This window comes from Salvelinus sp. IW2-2015, linkage group LG2, assembly GCF_002910315.2.
Source record: "Salvelinus sp. IW2-2015 linkage group LG2, ASM291031v2, whole genome shotgun sequence".
Taxonomy (NCBI): Eukaryota; Metazoa; Chordata; class Actinopteri; order Salmoniformes; family Salmonidae; genus Salvelinus; species Salvelinus sp. IW2-2015.
The window spans coordinates 2,122,343-2,143,783 of NC_036839.1; the positions used below are offsets into that span (position 1 = coordinate 2,122,343).

At 41.9% G+C, this 21,441-nt stretch overlaps 1 protein-coding gene across 22 annotated transcripts in view; it reads right to left on the reverse strand.

Moving 5' to 3' along the window:
• LOC111973092 (E3 ubiquitin-protein ligase MYCBP2) overlaps positions 1 to 21,441 on the reverse strand; it is a 309,758-nt gene that overhangs the window by 19,157 nt on the left and 269,160 nt on the right. For 21 of the 22 annotated variants that reach the window (XM_024000406.1, XM_024000384.1, XM_024000447.1 and 18 more), the window contains 8 exons: positions 16,222 to 16,505; positions 15,691 to 15,907; positions 14,926 to 15,027; positions 11,932 to 12,060; positions 10,204 to 10,336; positions 9,800 to 9,903; positions 8,732 to 8,920; positions 1,820 to 1,927 (listed from right to left, as the gene is read on the reverse strand). In XM_024000406.1, coding sequence (XP_023856174.1) covers positions 1,820 to 1,927; positions 8,732 to 8,920; positions 9,800 to 9,903; positions 10,204 to 10,336; positions 11,932 to 12,060; positions 14,926 to 15,027; positions 15,691 to 15,907; positions 16,222 to 16,505 — 1,266 coding nt within the window. The remainder of the gene's footprint in view (positions 1 to 1,819; positions 1,928 to 8,731; positions 8,921 to 9,799; positions 9,904 to 10,203; positions 10,337 to 11,931; positions 12,061 to 14,925; positions 15,028 to 15,690; positions 15,908 to 16,221; positions 16,506 to 21,441) is intronic. The other variant, XM_024000311.1, reaches the window with a different exon arrangement.

Here is a 21,441-nt window from a genome sequence, read left to right on the forward strand (position 1 = left end):
GATGCTACAAAGAGGAACTTAGGAAGATTGCAAATGCCTCAGAACAGGGCAGTACGGCTGGCCCTTGGATGTACACAGAGAGCTAATATTAATAATATGTATGTCAATCTCTCCTGGCTCAAAGTGGAGGAGAGATTGACTTCATCACTACTTGTATTTGAGAGAGGTATTGACATGTTGAATGCACCGAGCTGTCTGTTTGAAATACTGGCACACAGCTCAGACACCCATGTATACCCCCACAAGACAGTCCAGAACTGACTATGGGAGGCGCACAGTACAACATAGAGCCATGACTACATAGACCTCTATTCCACATTAAGTAACTCATGCAAACAGTAAAATTTGATTTAAAAAAATAGATACAAATACACCTTATTGAACAGCGGGGACTGTGAAGCAACACAAACATAGGCACAGACACATGCATGTAAACACACGATAACATACGCACTATACACACATGTTCACATGTATTTTATGTTGTAGATACTGTATGTGGTAGTAGAGTAGTGGCCTGAGAGCAGACTGTGCTGTGAAATCTGTTGTGAATGTATTGTAATGTTTAAAAGAATGTATAACTGCCTTAATTTTGCTGGARSRCAGGAAGAGTAGCTGCTGGACAGCAGCTAATGCTTGGCAACAGCTAATGGGGATCCATAATAAATACAAATACATCAGTGACCTCATCTCAATCATCGAGCCGGCTCGCACTCTCCGCTCTAGCTACTCCCTACAGCTTCAAGTCCCCAAGACACATCTTTGAACTATGGAGGACCGAGCTATCAGCTCCCCTGCCTCTCACCTATGGAATGCTCTCCCTGACCAACTAAGACATTTTTAAACGGCCATAAAACCCACTTCTACAGTCTTTTAACCTGCTTTGATTCTAAATGTAAGTTGTTTTTAATTGTATTTTTTTCTGATTAGAGCTTTTAGATAACCTTAGCGCTATACAAATTAAATGTATTATTAGCATCATTAGCATTCCCATTGATTCACAACGGCAGGTTAGCTAGTTAGCTTTGTGGCACAACCAATGATGTATATAAACGTTGGATTGCTGATGCTATGCATTGGCCATTGAGAGGGTTTGAAGCAACTGGTCGGCCATATTGGCACTCCCCAGTAGTAGCAGTCCTCCATAGGAATGAATGGAATTCTACAGTATTTCAACGAAATGTTTCAAGGACAAAATTATATAGTTGTATTTAGGTATTTTTTTAATGTATTGGGGACAGTAACATTATTAATAAAAAATATATTCCTTAAGGAAAATGTTATATATTTTTTCACCCACATAATATAACTTAAAATGATGGCTTAAAGTGTCTGTAATAGAATAAATGTGTCCAAAAATGAATGTATAGATTAATAAATGCATTTCTATAGCTTCCAAAATGGAGGCACAGTGGCAGTCATCTAGTGTATATATAAATCATTGGGCACAACCGACTGCTAATATCTTAATGTTACCTACATCAAAACATTTCAGCACTGTTTCTGTCTTTTGTCATTGGTATTCTGTGTCTAACAACATTTGCCCTTTCAAGCATTGATCTTCAATTAAAAAGTAATACAGCCTGTACGGATAACGACCATTTGATACAGCCTAATAAGCTAGCTAGCTAACCTGCCATTTTAGGAATGCTGAATATGCTAATGTCTGCTTCAGAGTGCTTAAACTACATGATAACGACACATTTATTTAATATTTAACCATGGTTTTGCTTGTGTGTCAATGGGCCGGAAGTTGTAGGACAACCACGTTTGAAATGGCTCAGATCAAGTGGGCGGGGCTACATAAGGTGAATAGTACCTTGCAGATTGGGCAGGACATGAAGCCAAAGGTGATCCTGGGTCCGAGCCAGCGGTTGTCCAGAACACGACGGGTACACTGGAGGTGGAACACGTGACTGCAGTCCAGCTGAGGAACAAAACAGAATCACACACATAGAACCTGACCTTGAATCTGAACACATCTTTGGCATAAAGGTAAACAAGAATCCTTGGTTCAAAAAGTATTTGTTGTTTTCTTTTCAAACAACAAAACCAATGGAATTGTACCACAAGTTAAAATCCTAACCATCTGGAACTCCAGGGAGGTAAAACATAAATATATATTTTTTAATATAAACTCAGCAAAAAAAGATAAGTCCCATTTTCAGTACCCTGTCTTGCAAAGATAATTCGTAAAAAGGGTTTATAAACGGTTTCCCATGCTTGTTCAATGAACCATAAACATGCACATGTGGAACGGTCGTTAAGACACTAACAGCTTACAGACAGTAGGCAATTAAGGTCACAGTTATGAAAACTTAGGACACTAAAGAGGCAGTTTCTACTGACTCTGAAAAACACCAAAAGAAAGACGCCCAGGGTCCCTGCTCATCTGCATTAACATGCCTTAGGCATGCTGCAAGAAGGCATGAGGACGCCCAAGACAGCGCTACAGGGAGACCGGACGGACAGCTGATCAACAGCGCTACAGGGAGACAGGACGGACAGCTGATAGTCCTCGCAGTGGCAGACCACGTGTAACAACACCTGCACAGAATCGGTACATCACACCTGCAGGACAGGTACAGGATGGCAACAACAACTGCCTGAGTTACACCAGGAATGCACAATCCCTCCATCGGTGCTCAGACTGTCTGCAATAGGCTGAGAGAAGCTGGACTGAGGGCTTCTAGTCCTGTTGTAAGGCAGGTCTTCACCAGACATCACCAGCAACAACGTCACTTATATGCACAAACCCACCGTCGCTATATGCACAAACCCACCGTCGAGTCGCGGTATTGTCTCACTAGGGGTGATGGTCGGATTCGTGTTTATCGTCGAAGGAATGAGCATTACACCGAGGCCTTTACTCTGGAGCGGGATCGATTTGTAGGTGGAGGGTCCGTCATGGTCTGGGGCAGTGTGTCACAGCATCATCGGACTGAGCTTGTTGTCAATGTAGGCAATCTCAACCTCGGTGCGTTACAGGGAAGACATCCTCCTCCCTCATGTGGTACCCTTCCTGCAGGCTCATCCTGACATGATCCTCCAGCATGACAATGCCACCAGCCATACTGCTCGTTCTGTGCGTGATTTCCTGCAAGACAGGAATGTCAGTGTTCTGCCATGGCCAGCGAAGAGCCCGGATCTCAATCCCATTGAGCATGTCTGGGACCTGTTGGATCGGAGGGTGAGGGCTAGGGCCATTCCCCCAGAAATGTCCGGGAACTTGCAGGTGCCTTGGTGGAAGAGTGGGGTAACATCTCACAGCAAGAACTGGCAAATCTGGTGCAGTCCATGAGGAGGAGATGCACTGCAATAGTTAATGCTGCTGGTGGCCACACCAGATACTGACTGTCACTTTTGATTTTGACCCTCCCTTTGTTCAGGGACACATTTTTTTTCTTCTGTTAGTCACATGTCTGTGGAACTTGTTCAGTTTATGTCTCAGTTGTTGAATCTTGTTATGTTCATACAAATATTTACACATGTTAAGATTGCTGAAAATAAATGCAGTTGACGGTGAGAGGACATTTCTTGTTTTGCTGAGTTTACTTATTCAACATGCTTTGTTGTCATTGGTGAACTGACTAGGCTATTATCACATCATTAGCATCCTCATTAGCAAACTTGATGTTACTTTTTTTGCTGAGATAGATATAGAGATAGATAGATATATATATATTTATATCTATCTATCTATGGACATAACTACTCATTTAAGGGTTTTTCTTAATGTTTTACTATTTTCTACATAATAGTGAAAACATCAAAACTATGAAATAACACATATGGAACCATGTAGTAACTAAAAAAATGCAAAACAAATCCAAATATATTTTAGATTCTTCAAAGTAGCCATCCATTGCCTTGATGACAGCTTTGCATTCTCTCAACCAGCTTCACCTGGAATGCTTTTCCAACAGTCTTGAAGGAGTTTCACATATGCTGAGAACTTGTTGGTTGCTTTTCCTTCACTCTGCGGTCCAACTCATCCCGAACCATCTCAATTCGGTTAAGGTTGGGTGATTGTGGAGGCCAGGTCATCTGATGCAGCACTCCATGACTCTTGTTCTTGGTCAAATAGCCCTTACACAGCCTGGAGGTGTCATGCTAAAAACAAATGATAGTCCCACTAAGCGCAAAACAGATGGGATGGCGTATCGCTGCAGAATGCTGTGGTAGCCATGCTGGTTAAGTGTGCCTTGAATTCTAAATAAATCAATGTGTCACCAGGAAAGCACCCCCACGCTTCATGGTGGGAACCACACATGGAAAGATCATGCGTTCACCACCTCTGCATCTCACAAAGACACGGCGGTTGGAACCAGAAATCTCGAATTTGGACTCATCAGACCAAATGATAGATTTCCACCGGTCTAATGTCCATTGCTCGTGTTTCTTGGCACAAGGAAGTCTCTTCTTCTTATTGATGTCCTTTAGTAGTGGTTTCTTTGCAGCAATACGACCATGAATCTATCCTCTGCAGCAGAGGTAACTCTGGGTCTTTTTTTCCTGTGGTGGTCCTCATGAGAGCCAGTTTCATCATAGCGCTTGATGGTTTTTGCGACTGCATTGAAGAAAATGTCTTAAAGTAATGGACTGTAGTTTCTCTTGGGCTTATTTGAGCTGTTCTTGACATAATATGGACTTGGTCTTTTACCAAATAGGGCTATCTTCTGTATACCACCCCTACCATGTCACAACACACATGATTGGCTCAAATGCATTAAGGAAAGAAATTCCAAAAATATACTTTGACAAGACACATGTTAATTTAAATGCATTCCAGGTGACTACCTCATGAAGCTGGTTGAGAGAATGCCAAGAGCTGTCATCAAGGCAAAGGATGGCTACTTTGAAGAATCTCAAATATACCAAATATCTTTTGATTTGTTTATCACTTTCTTGGTTACTATGTGTTATTTTATAGTTTTGATGTCTTCACTATTATTCTACTACGTAGAAAAAATTAAGAAAAACCATGGAATGAGTAGGTGTGTCCAAACTGTTGACCTTGTACTGTGTATACATACACACACACATACATACATATATATATCATTCTCAAAACTTTTTGCCATGACTGTGTGTGCTGTATATATATATACACACACACATACACACACACAGTCATGCAAAAAGTTTTGAGAATGATATAATATATGTATGTGTGTAGTGTGTATGTATACACAGTACAAGGTCAACAGTTTGGACACACCTACTCATTCCATGGTTTTTCTTAATTTTTTCTACGTAGTAGAATAATAGTATAGTATAATAGTGTGTGTATATATATATATATACACACACACATACAGTCATGGCAAAAAGTTTTGAGAATGACACAAATACACATTTTCACAAAGTCTGCTGCCTCCGTTTGTATGATGGCAATTTGCATATACTTCAGAATGTTATGAAAAGTGATCAGATGAATTGCAATTAATTGCAAAGTCCCTCTTTGCCATGCAAATGAACTGAACCATTTTTTGGGAAATTGCATTTCAGCCCTGCCACAAAAAGACCAGCTGACATCATGTCAGTGATTCTCTTGTTAACACAGGTGTGAGTGTTGACGAGCACAAGGCTGGAGATCACTCTGTCATGCTGATTGAGTTCGAATAACAGACTGGAAGCTTCAAAAGAAGGGTGGTGCTTGCAATCATTGATCTTCCTCTGTCAAACATGGTTACCTGCAAGGAAACACGTGCCGTCATCATTGCTTTGCACAAAAAGGGCTTCACAGGCAAGGATATTGCTGCCAGTAAGATTGCACCTAAATCAACCATTTATCGGATCATCAAGAACTTCAAGGAGAGCGGTTCAATTGTTGTGAAGAAGGCTTCAGGGCGCCCAAGAAAGTACAGCAAGCGCCAGGAACGTCTCCTAAAGTTGATTCAGCTGTGGGATCGGGGCACCACCAGTACAGAGCTTACTCAGGAATGGCAGCAGGCAGGTGTGAGTGCATCTGCACGCACAGTGAGGCGAAGACTTTTGGAGGATGGCCTGGTGTCAAGCAGGGCAGCTAAGAAGCCACTTCTCTCCAGGAAAAACATCAGGGACAGACTGATTTTCTGCAAAAGGTCACTGGGATTGGACTGCTGAGGACTGGGGTAAAGTCATTTTCTCTGATGAATCTCCTTTCCGATTGTTTGGGGCATCCGGAAAAAAGCTTGTACGGAGAAGACAAGGTGAGCGCTACCATCAGTCCTGTGTCATGCCAACAGTAAAGCATCCTGAGACCATTCATGTGTGGGGTTGCTTCTCAGCCAAGGGAGTGCGCTCACTCACAATTTTGCCTAAGAACACAGCCGTGAATAAAGAATGGTACCAACACATCCTCCGAGATCAACTTCTCCCAACCATCCAGGAACAGTTTGGTGACGAACAATGCCTTTTCCAGCATGATGGAGCACCTTGCCATAAGGCAAACAAAACATCGATATTTTGGGTCCATGGCCAGGAAACTCCCCAGACCTTAATCCCATTGAGAACTTGTGGTCAATCCTCAAAGGCGGGTGGACAAACTAAAACCCACAAATTCTGACAAACTCCAAGNGGTCAATCCTCAAAGGCGGGTGGACAAACTAAAACCCACAAATTCTGACAAACTCCAAGCATTGATTATGCAAGAATGGGCTGCCATCAGTCAGGATGTGGCCCAGAAGTTTATTGACAGCATGCCAGGGCGGATTGCAGAGGTCTTGAAAAAGAAGGGTCAACACTGCAAATATTGACTCTTTGCATCAACTTCATGTAATTGTCAATAAAAGCATTTGACGCTTGTAATTATACTTCAGTATTCCATGGTAACATCTGACAAAAATGTCTAAAGACACTGAAGCAGCAAACTTTGTGGAAATTAATATTTGTGTCATTCTCAAAAGTTTTGGCCACGCCTGTATGTATGTATAATACAGTATATCACAAAAGTGAGTACACCCTTCACATTTTTGTAAATATTTTGAGTATATCTTTTCATGTGACAACACTGAAGAAATGACACTTTGCTACAATGTAAAGTAGTGAGTGTACAGCTTGTACAACAGTGTAAATTTGCTGTCCCCTCAAAATAACTCAACACACAGCCATTAATGTCTAAACCGCTGGCAACAAAAGTGAGTACACCCCTAAGTGAAAATGTCCAAATTGGGCCCAAAGTGCCAATATTATGTGTGGCCACCATCATTTTCCAGCACTGCCTTAACCCTCTTGGGCATGGAGTTCACCAGAGCTTCACAGGTTGCCACTGGAGTCCTCTTCCACTCCTCCATGACGACATCACGGAGCTGGTGGATGTTAGAGACCTTGCACTCCTCCACCTTCCGTTTGAGGATYCCCCACAGATGCTCAATAGGGTTTAGGTCTGGAGACATGCTTGGCCAGTCCATCACCTTTACCCTCAGCTTCTTTAGCAAGGCAGTGGTCGTCTTGGAGSTGTGTTTGGGGTCGTTATCATGTTGGAATACTGCCCTGCGGCCCAGTCTCCAAAGGGAGGGGATCATGCTCTGCTTCAGTATGTCACAGTACATGTTGGAATTCATGGTTCCCTCAATGAATTGTAGCTCCCCAGTGCCGGCAGCACTCATGCAGCCCCAGACCATGACACTCCCACCACCATGCTTGACTGTAGGCAAGACACACTTGTCTTTGTACTCCTCACCTGGTTGCCGCCACACACGCTTGACACCATCTGAACCAAATAAGTTTATCTTGGTCTCATCAGACCACAGGACATGGTTCCAGTAATCCATGTCCTTAGTCTGCTTGTCTTCAGCAAACTGTTTGCTGGATTTCTTGTGCATCATCTTTAGAAGAGGCTTCCTTCTGGGACGACAGCCATGCAGACCAATTTGATGCAGTGTACGGCGTATGGTCTGAGCACTGACAGGCTGACCCCKCASCCCTTCAACCTCTGCAGAAATGCTGGCAGCACTCATACGTCTATTTCCCAAAGACAACCTCTGGATATGACGCTGAGAACGTGCACTCAACTTCTTTGGTCGACCATGGCGAGGCCTGTCCTGAGTGGAACCTGTCCAGTTCAACCGCTGTATGGTCTTGGCCACCGTGCTGCAGCTCAGTTTCAGGGTCTTGGCAATCTTCTTATAGCCCAGGCCATCTTTATGTAGAGCAACAATTCTTTTTTTCAGATCCTCAGAGAGTTCTTTGCCATGAGGTACCATGTTGAACTTCCAGTGACCAGTCAGTATGAGGGAGTGTGAGAGCGATGACACCAAATTTAACACACCTGAGACCTTGTAACACTAACGAGTCACATGACACCGGGAGGGAAAATGGCTAATTGGGCCCAATTTGGACATTTTCACTTAGGGTTGTACTCACTTTTGTTGCCAGCGGTTTAGACATTAATGGCTGTGTGTTGAGTTATTTTGAGGGGACAGCAAATTTACACTGTTATACAAGCTGTACACTCACTACTTTACATTGTACCAAAGTGTCATTTCTTCAGTGTTGTCACATGAAAAGATATACTCAAATATTTAGAAAAATGTGAGGGGTGTACTCACTTTTGTGATATACTGTATATATATATATATATGTATGTACACACACACACACACATATATGAAAGAAAACGGATACTAATTGAACCCAGGTGTGAGTCACCATCTGATTCAAGCAAGTCAGAGTATCATAGCGATACAATATACTATTAATAAATAAATAGTATATTGTATTTAATTCTGTGTACAGTATAGTATACCTGGACAGCGGGAGCGGCAGAGAGCGCCTCTGTGAAGCAGATCATGCACATGTCGTCGGCGTCCTGTTTCAGGCAGCCTGTGCTCTTGTCACAGCCGTGCAGACAGGGCAGGCAGCTTTCCTCGTTCTTCACCCCGCCACAGGGGTGGCCGCACGCGTGCGTCTTACTGCACGCCAGCTTGGCATACTCCTACATAGGACACGGAGGGTCATATTATGCTTTTTACATCTAATCAAATCCAACTTTGTTCAAAGTGTGTTTAAAATAGCAACACCCTTTGCAGTGCAATACTGTACAGCAGAGTCGATTTCAAATCTATCAATTTAGAGAGTGACTTGGAATTCAATTCATGAACTGTACAGTTTAAAATAAATTGCGTTTCAATGTCCATATATTGAATGGACTCCAAGCCTAATAAGCCAAGTTGAGTTGAGTGTCTCCCACTGGTGGCAGGTAAGGTAAGTTTAGACAGTTGAAAATCCATTACTATGATCATTATAACCGAGTTGCGTTTTTCATAATAGTTGCGGATGAGGTAAGCTAAGGCCATACAAATGTAATTTAATGTTAAACTTCACTAGGGTAGGGGGCAGCATTCGGAATTTTGGATGAAAAGCGTTCCCAAATTAAACTGCCTGCTACTTAGGCCCAGAAGCTAGGATATGCTAGGATATAATTAGTAGATTTGGATAGAAAACATTCTAAAGTTTCCAAAACTGTTAAAATAATGTCTGTGAGTATAACAGTACTGATATGGCTGGCGAAAACCTGAGGAAAATCTAACCAGGAAGTACTCATGCACAAAGTAGATGTTCTAACCGACTTGCCAAAACTATAGTTTGTTAACAACACATTTGTGGAGTGGTTTAAAAACAAGTTTTAATGACTCCAACCTAAGTGTATAGGTTGGACTTCAACTGTACTTCAACTGTAGATCCAATATGTTACTATGATCACTATACCTGGACTAAGTAAGATTGGCTCTCTGAACACTTGAATATGAAAAGAGCTTTATCAATGCAATTCAGAACAATGATCATTATGTCGGATGTTGTGAGTGGTTGGTACCTGGCAGTCTGGGTCAGAGCAGACACTGCCCACGGCCGAGAGCTCGGTACCGTTCCTGGTGCCACAGAACCTACAGGCGTCTGAGCTGCTGGAGGCTGGTTTCCCTGCACATAGAGGCAGAGCATTAGCTATGCACAACAAAAGGATCATAAGGCATACACATCCCTGTCATTAACATCACACGGCAGATATCAACAGTCGTGACAGCCGGTGTCGTTTTAGGATCGTAAAGAATTAGAAAGGTATAAGCAACACGTAGTAGCTCCACTTTACCTTCTAATAGGCTAGGTGGAAATGTAACCATATTCAGTCCCTCTTAGATCTACACAAGTGTCTAGGGGGTAATGGTAAGCTAGGGGTTGTTTCTGGACAGGGCCAGAAAGGGTCGGGACAGGGTCTGTTACCTGTGTGCTCCCTGAACTCCACCATGGCCTTCATGGTCTTAGAGTCGGCCAGAGCCATGAGCCAGAAGAGCTTTGTCCTCCCACAGCCCTCGTGGAGGTCCACTTTGATTGCCTCCTCCTCCTCCTTAAATACCTGGAGAGAAACAGCAGACTAGGGTTACCGCCATGTTGAATTATATTCCTGTCAGAAAGGGATGCTGTTGTAATATGAATTGGATTGTAGGTTGTTAGGCATTTTCAGAATGAATGGTAATATTGAAAATACACAGCATGACTATCAAATACCTTAAGCTAAATGCATATTCAAAAACTTTCTTGTAAATTACTATAGCCAAGGTATATGGAAAAATAATTTTAGGTTGTATTTTGTGTCGAACATCTAACATTTATAGGTGGTCAGGTCTTCACAAATGAGGGTATACACATTATTGCAGGTGGTAAAAAGGGTGAACGAAGAATGACATTTTGACAGGCTCCCAGTCTAGTGCCTTCAGAAAGTATTCATATCGCTTGACTTATTCCACATTTTGTGTTATAGCCTGAATTAAAAAATTTCTAAACATATTTATATACACAATAATGACATAGTGAATACATGATTTTAGAAAATGTTGCTAATTTATTGAAAATGAAATACAGGAATCTTAATTTACATAAGTATTCACACCCCTGAGTCAATACTTTGTGTAAGCAACATTTGCCCATTATTCTGTTTAAATTCTTCAGGCTTTGACAAATTGGTTGTTGATCATTGATAGAAAACCGTTTGCAGGTCTTGCCATAGCTTTTTAAGATTTTAGATTTAAGTCAAAACTGTAACTCGGCCATTCAGGAACATTCACTGTCTTCTTGGTAAGCAACTCCAGTGTAGATTTGGCATTGTGTTTTAGGTTATTGTCCTGCTGAAAGGTGAATTCATCTCCTTATGTCTGGTGAAAGCATGATTTTGCCTGTGCTTAGCTCCATTCTATTTATTTTTTATCCTGAAAATCTCCCCAGTCCTTAACGATTACAAGCAAACCCAGAACATGATGCTTGAAAATATCGAGTGGTACTCAGTAACGTGTAGTACTGGATTTGTATTCAGGATAAAAAAAATGTTTTTCAGTATTATTAAGGACACCTGAATCTTTGTTGTGACTGGGTGTATTGATACAACATCCAAAGTGTAATTATTAACTTCACCATGCTCAAAGGGATATTCAATGTCTGCTTTTTATTTTTTTTACCCATCTACCAATAGGTTCACTTATTTGCGAGCCATTGGAAAACATCCCTGGTCTTTGTGGTTGAATCTGTGTTTGAAATTCATAGCTCGACTGAGGGACCTTAGACAACTGTATGTGTGGGGTACAGAGATAAGGTAGTCATTCAAAAGTCATGTTAAACACTATTATTGCACACAGAGTGAATCTATGCAACTTATGTGACTTGTTTTAATCTGGAACTTATTTAGACTTGCCATTACAAGGCTTGCCATAACAAATGGCTGAATACTTATTGACTGAAGAAATTTCTGCTTGTAAAGATTTCGAAAAACATAATTCCTCTTTGACATTATGGGGTATTGTATGTAGGCCAGTGACATTTTTGTTGTTTAATTTAACACATTTTAAATTCAGTCTAACACAAAATGTGGAAAAAGTCAAGGGGTGTGAATAATTTCTGAAGGCAATGGAATGACTGGGAGCAGATTGCCACCTACAGGTGAATGTGGGTACTACTGACCTGTCTCTGATGGGAGCGTGTGCGTCGGTGCAGGTGGAGGAAGCGGTCACAGTCGGTACACAGGTTACCACACATGTTACACAGGATGATGGCTGCAGTCTCGCTGTCGTCATGGTTATCGCACATGGGCTGTGGATGGGAGCACGAGACTTTCGGTTACGACCTGAACACCTCAGCAGGGCTGTGCACAGACCTTTCAGGGGGCAAGTGCAACAAAAAGAAGGGCACTCCCAGCTTGAATTTGTGACTAGTTTAAGGAAACTAGGCGTATGTCACCCATCACTATTTCACAAGAAAGCCATTTGGCAGAAATGCCTTCTGGAACATGTGAACTTTCATGCCATCTGTAAAAACAAATACAATTGATACGAGCCTAGTTGGTTTAGCCACAGAAATGTGATTTCATTTCAAGTTCAAGTGTACTGTTAGCTAGCTAACGCTAGCTGACGTTACGTGTATGATCTGTGTAGTAATATTATTCGTATCTCAGCCATTTGCATTGCTAGTAAAAGCCTAATGTTAGCTTGCTAACATTGAACCCGGTTGGTTAGCTACCTGCAGATTCAAGCAGGGTAGTAACGTTATGAGCTGGGAATAAGGCTCATTGTTTAGCTAGCTAGCTGCACGTCTAAACAAAAGACTCCACTATGCAAGTAACCATTTCAGTAGAATGTTCATGATGGTACTGCGACAACTATCGATAGACATAGTTGGTAAATTCGCTCTGGCTATCTACTCCAATTTCAGAGCACTTACACATAATTAAATTGTTGCCAGCAGCACAGTTACAGTCACCAACGCTCTGGATAACAAAAACAGCCAGTTGAAGTCGGAAGTTTACATACACCTTAGCCAAATACATTTAAACTCAGTTTTTCACAATTTCTGACATTTAATCCTAGTAAACATTCCCTGTCTTAGGTCAGTTAGGATCACCACTTTATTTTAAGAATGTGAAATGTCAGAATAATAGTAGAGAGAATGATTTATTTCAGTTTTTATTTCTTTCATCACATTCCCAGTGGGTCAGAAGTTTACATACACACAATTAGTATTTGGTAGCATTGCCTTTAAATTGTTTAACTTGGGTCAAACGTTTTGCGTGGCCTTCCACAAGCTTCCAACAATAAGTTAGGTGAATTTTGGCCCATTCCTCCTGACAGAGCTGGTGTAACTGAGCCAGGTTTGTAGGCCTCCTTGCTCGCACACGCTTTTTCAGTTCTGCCCACACATTTCTATAGCATTGAGGTCAGGGCTTTGTGATGGCCACTCCAATACCTTGACTTTGTTATCCTTAAGCCATTTTGCCACAACTTTGGAAGTATGCTTGGGGTCATTGTCCATTTGGAAGACCCATTTGCGACCAAGCTTTAACTTCCTGACTGATGTCTTTAGATGTTGCTTCAATATATCCACCTATTTTGTGAAGTGCACCAGTCCCTCCTGCAGCAAAGCCCCCCCCACAACATGACGCTGCCACCCCAGTGCTTCACGGTTGGGATGGTGTTCTTCGGCTTGCAAGCCTCCCCCGTGAAGGTAGGCCTTGAAATGCATCCACAGGTACACCTCCAATTGACTCAAATTATGTCAATTAGCCTATCAGAAGCTTCTAAAGCCTGACATTTTCTGGAATTTCCCAAGCTGTTTAGAGGCACAGTCAACTTAGTGTATGTAAACTTCTGACCCACTGGAATTGTGATACAATGAATTATAAGTTAAATAATCTGTCTGTAAACAATTGTTGGAAAAATTACATGTGCCATGCACAAAGTAGATGTCCTGACTGACTTGCCAAAACTCTAGCTTGTTAACAAGATATTTGTGGAGTGTTGAACAATGAGTTTTAATGACTCCAACCTAAGTGTATGTAAACTTCCGACTTTAACTGTAGCTAGCTATACACACACACTCGACCGGGCAACCGGGCGCGCGTACATGGCAGTTCAACATGCTCAACCAACGGACAGGGTGGTGGTGGTGGCGACTTGCGGGCAGTGGTTTCCGAACAACAATGACAAAAAAATAAACTTCGATAAAAATAAAAAAAATCTTCACATATGTTGTAGCTTAGACCCTATTTGACGTCTTAAGGTTTTTGTGTTGTGCCCGCCATCTGTTGAGACATGTTCTTGAACACAGGGTGGGTATCATGTTTTGGCTGATAATTGTGCTAAAATGGGAATAACATTTTAAGTAGACTTTTAAATGGTATTATAAAGACTGTTGACTTGAATGGGAATATATGTTATTTTAAATTCATGTCAATCCTCTATAGGAAACCTATTGAAATCATATAAATATACATAACAGAATAGGCATGACCATTTAAGTTGACATGCTAAGGTGGATGGACCTGCGGTCATCTTTGTGATAGTAATTAGAAGTTAACATTTAAATTACATTTCAATGGTGTACCAGCTAAACTGCAGTGGTCTGATGGGATCCATTCTATGAATCCTATTTCTATGATTGAAATTACACTCACCCTGTATTCAAGAGCACAACACTAAAACCTCAGATGATGTGAATTAAGGTCTAAGCTACAACATATGCAATTTATTTTTAAGGAATACTCAAATATTCCGATATTTTTCAGTGATGAAGACATGGATGTCTCATGGTATGGGTGGGTATGCAAAAACATTTTAACTGAGCACCTTAATCTTGTGAACGTTTTGGCATTCAGGTCCTACTTCCATGAGCAAACATGTATGGAAGTTTTGTTTAAATCAAAAGGGATGCTGTCAAAAAGTGATTGAATTAAAATTGATTTACCATATAGTCCTATGAATGGAAATGTAAAAATTATCACATTTCTAAGGAATTCGCTTTTGAGTGCTATAAATCTAATCCATTAATTAATGCATTATCTCAACAGGTTACAATTGAAAACACCCTCTGATTGTATTGGTTACAAGTTACAATGCAAAGTCTTGACTCTATATTGCTTTGCCAAAGTGCACATGTTCTATGAGCCCAATATGGACAAGTTACCATCTGTTTCTGCTGTCCATCTTTACCCATCCAGCGGCCCGAGGACAGCCTGTCCACATGATCCTGGTCCAACACACACAGAGAGGCCAGGGCCAGCCACAACTACAGTACAGAGAGAGAGGACAGAGAGGATAAAGGAGAATACCCCAAGAAATTTACTCAAACACACGAACCTAACATATGTGTACAGACAAACATCTGTCACACACACACACACACACACACACACACACACACACACACACACACACACACACACACACACACACACACAGAGCGCAGTTCATACAAATACTTCACCCACACGCCAGACCTGGGTTCAAATACATGTGTATTTTGATTATTTGTTATAGCTACTTACTTTCTGTGTATTGATTATATTCAAATAATGTGGCCGAAATATTTGAAAGTATTTTTAAATAATGTCCTATAAATGATAATGTCCTACTATTTGAAAATATTTTTAAATACTTATTTACAAATGCATTATTTCAAATACTCCTAGGTTCAAATGCATGGTAGCATTTATTTGATTTGAAAATTTCAAATACATACTTTCAAAGTGTATTTCGAAACACAATCCAATATTCAACTACTGTATTTAAAAAAAAAATATATTACACACACACATACATACATATATATAAATACTTACTTCGAAATGTATGTGAAAGTAATTGAAATAGTATTTGAACCAAGGTCTGCCACACACACGTGTACATACATACATACACACGCTGTTGTGTGATATGAAAACAGCCGTACCCGGGTGGTGGCGATGCAGCGGACTGGCGAGCGATGCTCCTCCTCCATCTTGGTGAGAGCGATGATGGTCTCAGCAATGGCGTTCTTTGTCACCCGAGACCAGGCGTCCGACAGGTGTCCGGCAGCCATGTCTTTGACCAGCTTGATGATAATCTCAGCGATTTGAGGGGGAGTGGATCCCTTCATCCACCAGTGGCTCTCTCCCCGGCGAATGTAGCTGCACATGGACAGAGGCTGTGTTAGACCAATGTGTTCAGTATGGGACATAATACTACAGAGATATGATCAGCAAAACAAGGAGAAATCACATCTGATAAGACAATATACAAACAACCACAAATGAGAATATCTCAAAGTGCTTGTTGATGAAGTCATGTATTGTTTTTGAGAGATAACCCATCCAGGTGGGCTACCTTTATAGTACCAGGGTCGTTAGGGCACAACAACGCAAAACATCTAGCAACGGAAAACAAAAACAAGCTTTTTTGAACAACACCGTCACCCAGGTACATCTCAAAGTTGTAGTCTCACCTGGAGTTGAAGATCATGGGCAGTGTGACAGTGGTAACGCCTTTGCCTGCCGCCATGCCCGCCATGCCGGAAATGGTGGTCCCCTTGGCCTTGAGCTGCACGGTGAGCGCCTTGGCGATGCAGCCCAGGAACATGTCCAGGATGCCCAGCTTGTTCCAGTCACCCTTCTCGGTCGAGTGGATGATGTCACTGATATCGGCAGGCGGCAGGGCCTTGACGCCGATGATGCTGGCCAGGCGCACAGGCGTCACCTCGGGGAGGACACGACGGAGGAGAGAGGTCACCTGGGAGAAAGGGTACAGGTGAAGGGTGAGAATGGATAGCCATGTGGTCAATGTTATCAAACAGTTGGAGTGATATACTGTACATCATGCAGTGACTGATGTGGTGTACACCTCAATGCCATCGGAAGAATCCCAGAACATATTCCAGTCTGTGCTAGCAAAACAGCTTAGCATCTGCTTCATCTGACCACTTTTTTTATTGACCGAGTCACTGGTGCTTCCTGCTTAATTTTTTGCATGTAATCAGGAGGATAGAATTATGGTCAGATTCACAAAATGGAGGGCGAGGGAGAGCTTTTTACGCATCTCTCTGTGTGGAGTTTAGGTGGTCTAGAGTTTTTCCCCTTCTGGTTGCACATTTAACATGCTGGTAGAAATTTGGTAAAACTGATTTAAGTTTCCCTGCATTATAGTCCCCAGCCACTAGGAGTGCCGCGTCTGGATGAGCATTTTCTTGTTTGCTTATGGCGGTATACAGCTCATTGAGTGTGGACTTAGTGCCAGCATCGGTCTGTGCTGGTATGTAGACAGCTACGAAATATACAGCTTAAAACTCTCTAGGTAGATAGAGTATCATGATAAGACCACACTACCTCAGGCGAGCAAAACCTCGAGACTTCCTTAGATATCGTGCACCCGCTGTTGTTTACAAATATACATAGAGTGCCACTCATGTCTTAGCAGAGGCTGCTCTTCTATCCTGCCGATAGAGCATATAACCTGCCAGATGTATGTTATTCATGTCGTTATTCAGCCACGACTTGGTGAATCATAAGATAATACTGTTTTTAATCTTGGTAGTTTAATCTTGCTCATAGGTCATCGATTTTATTTTCCAATGACTGCACGTTGGCCAATAGAACGGATGGCAATGGGAGTTTACCCGCTTGCCTTCGAATTCTCAGAAGGCAGCCCGACCTACACCCCCCTTTTCTCAGTCTTCTCTTCACGCAAATGACAGGGATTTGGACCTGTTCCCGGGAAAGCAGTATATCCTTCACGTCGGACTCATTAACTTCTTGTGGGCAGGGGGCAGCATTTTCACTTTCGGAAAAATAGCATGCCAAAATTCAACTGCCTGCTACTCATCCCCAAAATATAAGATATGCATATTATTAGTAGATTTGGATAGAAAACACTCTGAAGTTTCTAAAACTGTTTGAATCATATCTGTGAGAATAACAGAACTTATGTAGCAGGCAAAACCCTGAGGACAAACCATTCAGAATTAAAAAAAAATTGATGTCACTGTCTTTTCAATGAGGTTTCTTAGAGACACCAGATTTCTAATGGACTTGCTTGCAGTTCCTACCGCTTCCACTGGGTGTCACCAGTCCTTGGAAATTGGTTGAGGTTATTCCTTTGTGTACTGAAGAAGTAGGGCTATCGTAAATGAGGGTCACATGAAGTACATTTTTTGAGAGATGCACGTTACGAAAAAAGTTGCGTCAGTTTGTTTTCTTTTTGTATTGGACACAAATCATCCCGTCTTCAAATTGATCGATTATTAACGTTTAAAAATACCTAACATTGTATTACAAAATTAGTTTGAAATGTTTTGGTAAAGTTTACATGTAACTTTTGATATATTTTGTAGTGAAGTGGCAATAGTTGGAAGCTGTGTTTTTCTGGATGAAACGGTCCAAATAAATTGACATTTTGGATATATATCGACGGAATTAATCGAACTAAAGGACCATTTGTGATGTTTATGGAACATATTGGAGTGCCAACAAAAGAATTTCGTCAAAGGTAAGGCATGATTTATATTTTATTTCTGCGTTTTGTGTCGTGCTTGCAGTGTTGAAATATGCTACTCTGTTTGTTTACTGTTGTGCTATCATCAGATAATAGCATCTTATGCTTTCGCCGAAAAGCCTTTTTGAAATCGGACATGTTGGCTGGATTCACAACGAGTGTAGCTTTAATTTGGTATCTTACATGTGTGATTTAATGAAAGTTAGATTTTTATATCATTTTATTTGAATATAGCGCTCTGTATTTTCCCTGGCTATTGGCCGGTGGGACGATTGCGTCCCATTTGGAAAGGCACACACCCAAGAACACAGCGGTCTCCATCATTCTTAAATTGAAGAAGGTTGGAACCTCCTAGAGCTGGCCGCCCCGCCAAACTGAGCAGTTGGGGGAGAAGGGTCTCGGTTAAGGAGGTGACCAAAAACCCGATGGTCACTCTGACAGAGCTCCAGAGTTCCTCTGTGGAGATGGGAGAATCTTCCAGAAGGACAACCATCTCTGCAGCACTAGATCAATCAGGCCTTTATGGTAGAGTGTCCAGACAGAAGCCACTTCTCAGTAAAAGGCACAAGACAGCCCACTTGGAGTTTGCCAAAAGGCACCTAAAGGACTCTGACCATTGAAGATCTGGGTTATTGTGTGTAGATAGATTTTATCCTCTATTTAATACATTTTAGAATAAGGCTGTAAATGTAACAAAATGTAGATAAAGCCAAGGGGTCTAAATACTTTCCGAATGCACTGTATTATGACATTTTGTGATGTTTTTGTTCGTTTTGGTCTTTGGCAAGGTTTATTCCAGCTGTTCGTGCACGCAACATTTTTTTCTCAAGGCAGGCCGAAGCCAGTAGCCGAAGTCTACGCACCTTTGTCGGTGATTGGTCAACAGTAGGGATTCTTCAATGAAGTGTTTGTCATTCAACGACAGACGACTCATTTTCAAGCACATTATTTCATTGACAAATAATGCACGAAACATCTCAGTTAGATGTAAAATTGCAGGACTAAGATCTCCTCGGCAAAAATAACTAAATAATGTTAGATTTCTTGAGTTATCTTAGATAAATTCTGACTCTATTGAGGAATTCTCAATATGGACAAACAGCACTATTGAATTTTTTTCTACTTTTTCAAGTGAAAGTCTTTTAAGGGAGTATGCGAGCACACTCGTTCGGTTCGGCTAGGTGCCAGCCAAACTTTTTAATCTTTTTTTTATTTCACCAGGCAGGCCATTTGAGAACAAGTTCTTATTTACAACTGCGACCTGGCCAAGATAAAGCAAAGCAATGTGACACAAACAACAACACAGAGTTACACATGGAATAAACAAACATACAGTCAATAACAATAGAAAAAGTCTATATACAGTGTGTGCAAATGAGGTAAGGCAATAAATAGGCCATAGTGGCAAAACAATTACAATTGAGCAATTAAACACTGGAGTGATAGATGTGCAGAAGATGAATGTGCAAGTAGAGATACTGGGGTGCAAAGGAGCAAAACAATTATTAACAGTATGGGGATGAGGTAGTTGGACAGGCTATTTACAGATGGGCTATGTACAGATGCAGTGATCTGTGAGCTGCTCTGACAGCTGGTGCTTAAAGTTAGTGAGGGAGATATAAGACTCCAGCTTCAGTGATTTTTGCAGTTTGTTCCAGTCATTGGCAGCAGAGAACTGGAAGGAAAGGCGGCCAAAGAAGGAATTGGCTTTGGGGGTGACCAGTGAAATATACCCGCTGGAGTGAGTGCTACGCGTGGGTGCAGCTATGGTGACCAGTGAGCTGAGATAAGGCGGGGCTTTACCTAGCAAAGACTTATAGATGACCTGGAGCCAGTGGGTTTGGCGACGAATATGAAGCGATCTCTTATACACATCTAGATGTGTATAAGAGACAGACCTAGGATAGGATAAAGTAATCCTTCTAACCCCCCCCCTTAAAAGAGTTAGATGCACTATTGTAAAGTGGTTGTTCCACTGGATATCATAAGGCTGTCTCTTATACACATCTAGATGTGTATAAGAGACAGCCTCCGTACCTTCAGGCTCTGATCAGGCCCTACACCCAAACAAGGGCACTGCGTTCATCCACCTCTGGCCTGCTCGCCTCCCTACCTCTGAGGAAGTACAGTTCCCGCTCAGCCCAGTCAAAACTGTTCGCTGCTCTGGCACCCCAATGGTGGAACAAACTCCCTCACGACGCCAGGTCAGCGGAGTCAATCACCACCTTCCGGAGACACCTGAAACCCCACCTCTTTAAGGAATACCTAGGATAGGATAAAGTAATCCTTCTAACCCCCCCCCTTAAAAGAGTTAGATGCACTATTGTAAAGTGGTTGTTCCACTGGATATCATAAGGTGAATGCACCAATTTGTAAGTCGCTCTGGATAAGAGCGTCTGCTAAATGACTTAAATGTAAATGTAAATAAGGCGGGGCTTTACCTAGCAAAGACTTATAGATGACCTGGAGCCAGTGGGTTTGGCGACGAATATGAAGCGAGGGCCAGGTAACGAGAGCATACAGGAGGTTGCAGTGGTGGGTAGTATATGGGACTTTGGTGACAAAACAGATGGCACTGTGATAGACTGCATCCAATTTGCTGAGGAGAGTGTTGGAGGATATTCTGTATATGACATTGCCGAAGTCAAGGATCGGTAGGATAGTCAGTTTTACAAGGGTATGTTTGGCAGTATGAGTGAAGGATGCTTCGTTGCAAAATAGGAAGCCGATTCTGGATTTAATTTTGGATTGGAGATGCTTAATGTGAGTCTGGAAGGAGAGTTTACAATCCAACCAGACACCTAGGTATTTGTAGTTGTCCACATATTCTAAGTCAGAACCGTCCAGAGTAGTTATGCTGGATGGGCGGGCAGGTGTGGGCAGCGATCGGTTGAAGAGCATGCATTTAGTTTCACTTGCATTTAAGAGCAGTTGGAGGCCACGGAAGGAGAGTTGTATGGCATTGAAGCTCGTCTGGAGGTTAATTAACACGGTGTCCAAGMAAGGGCCAGAAGTATACAGAACGGTGTCGTCTGCGTAGAGGTGGATCAGAGAATCACTAGCGGCAAGAGCGACATCATTTATGTATACAAAGAAAAGAGTCGGCCCGAAAATTGAACCCTGTGGCACCCCCATAGAGACTGCCAGAGATCCGGACAACAGGCCCTCCGATTTGATA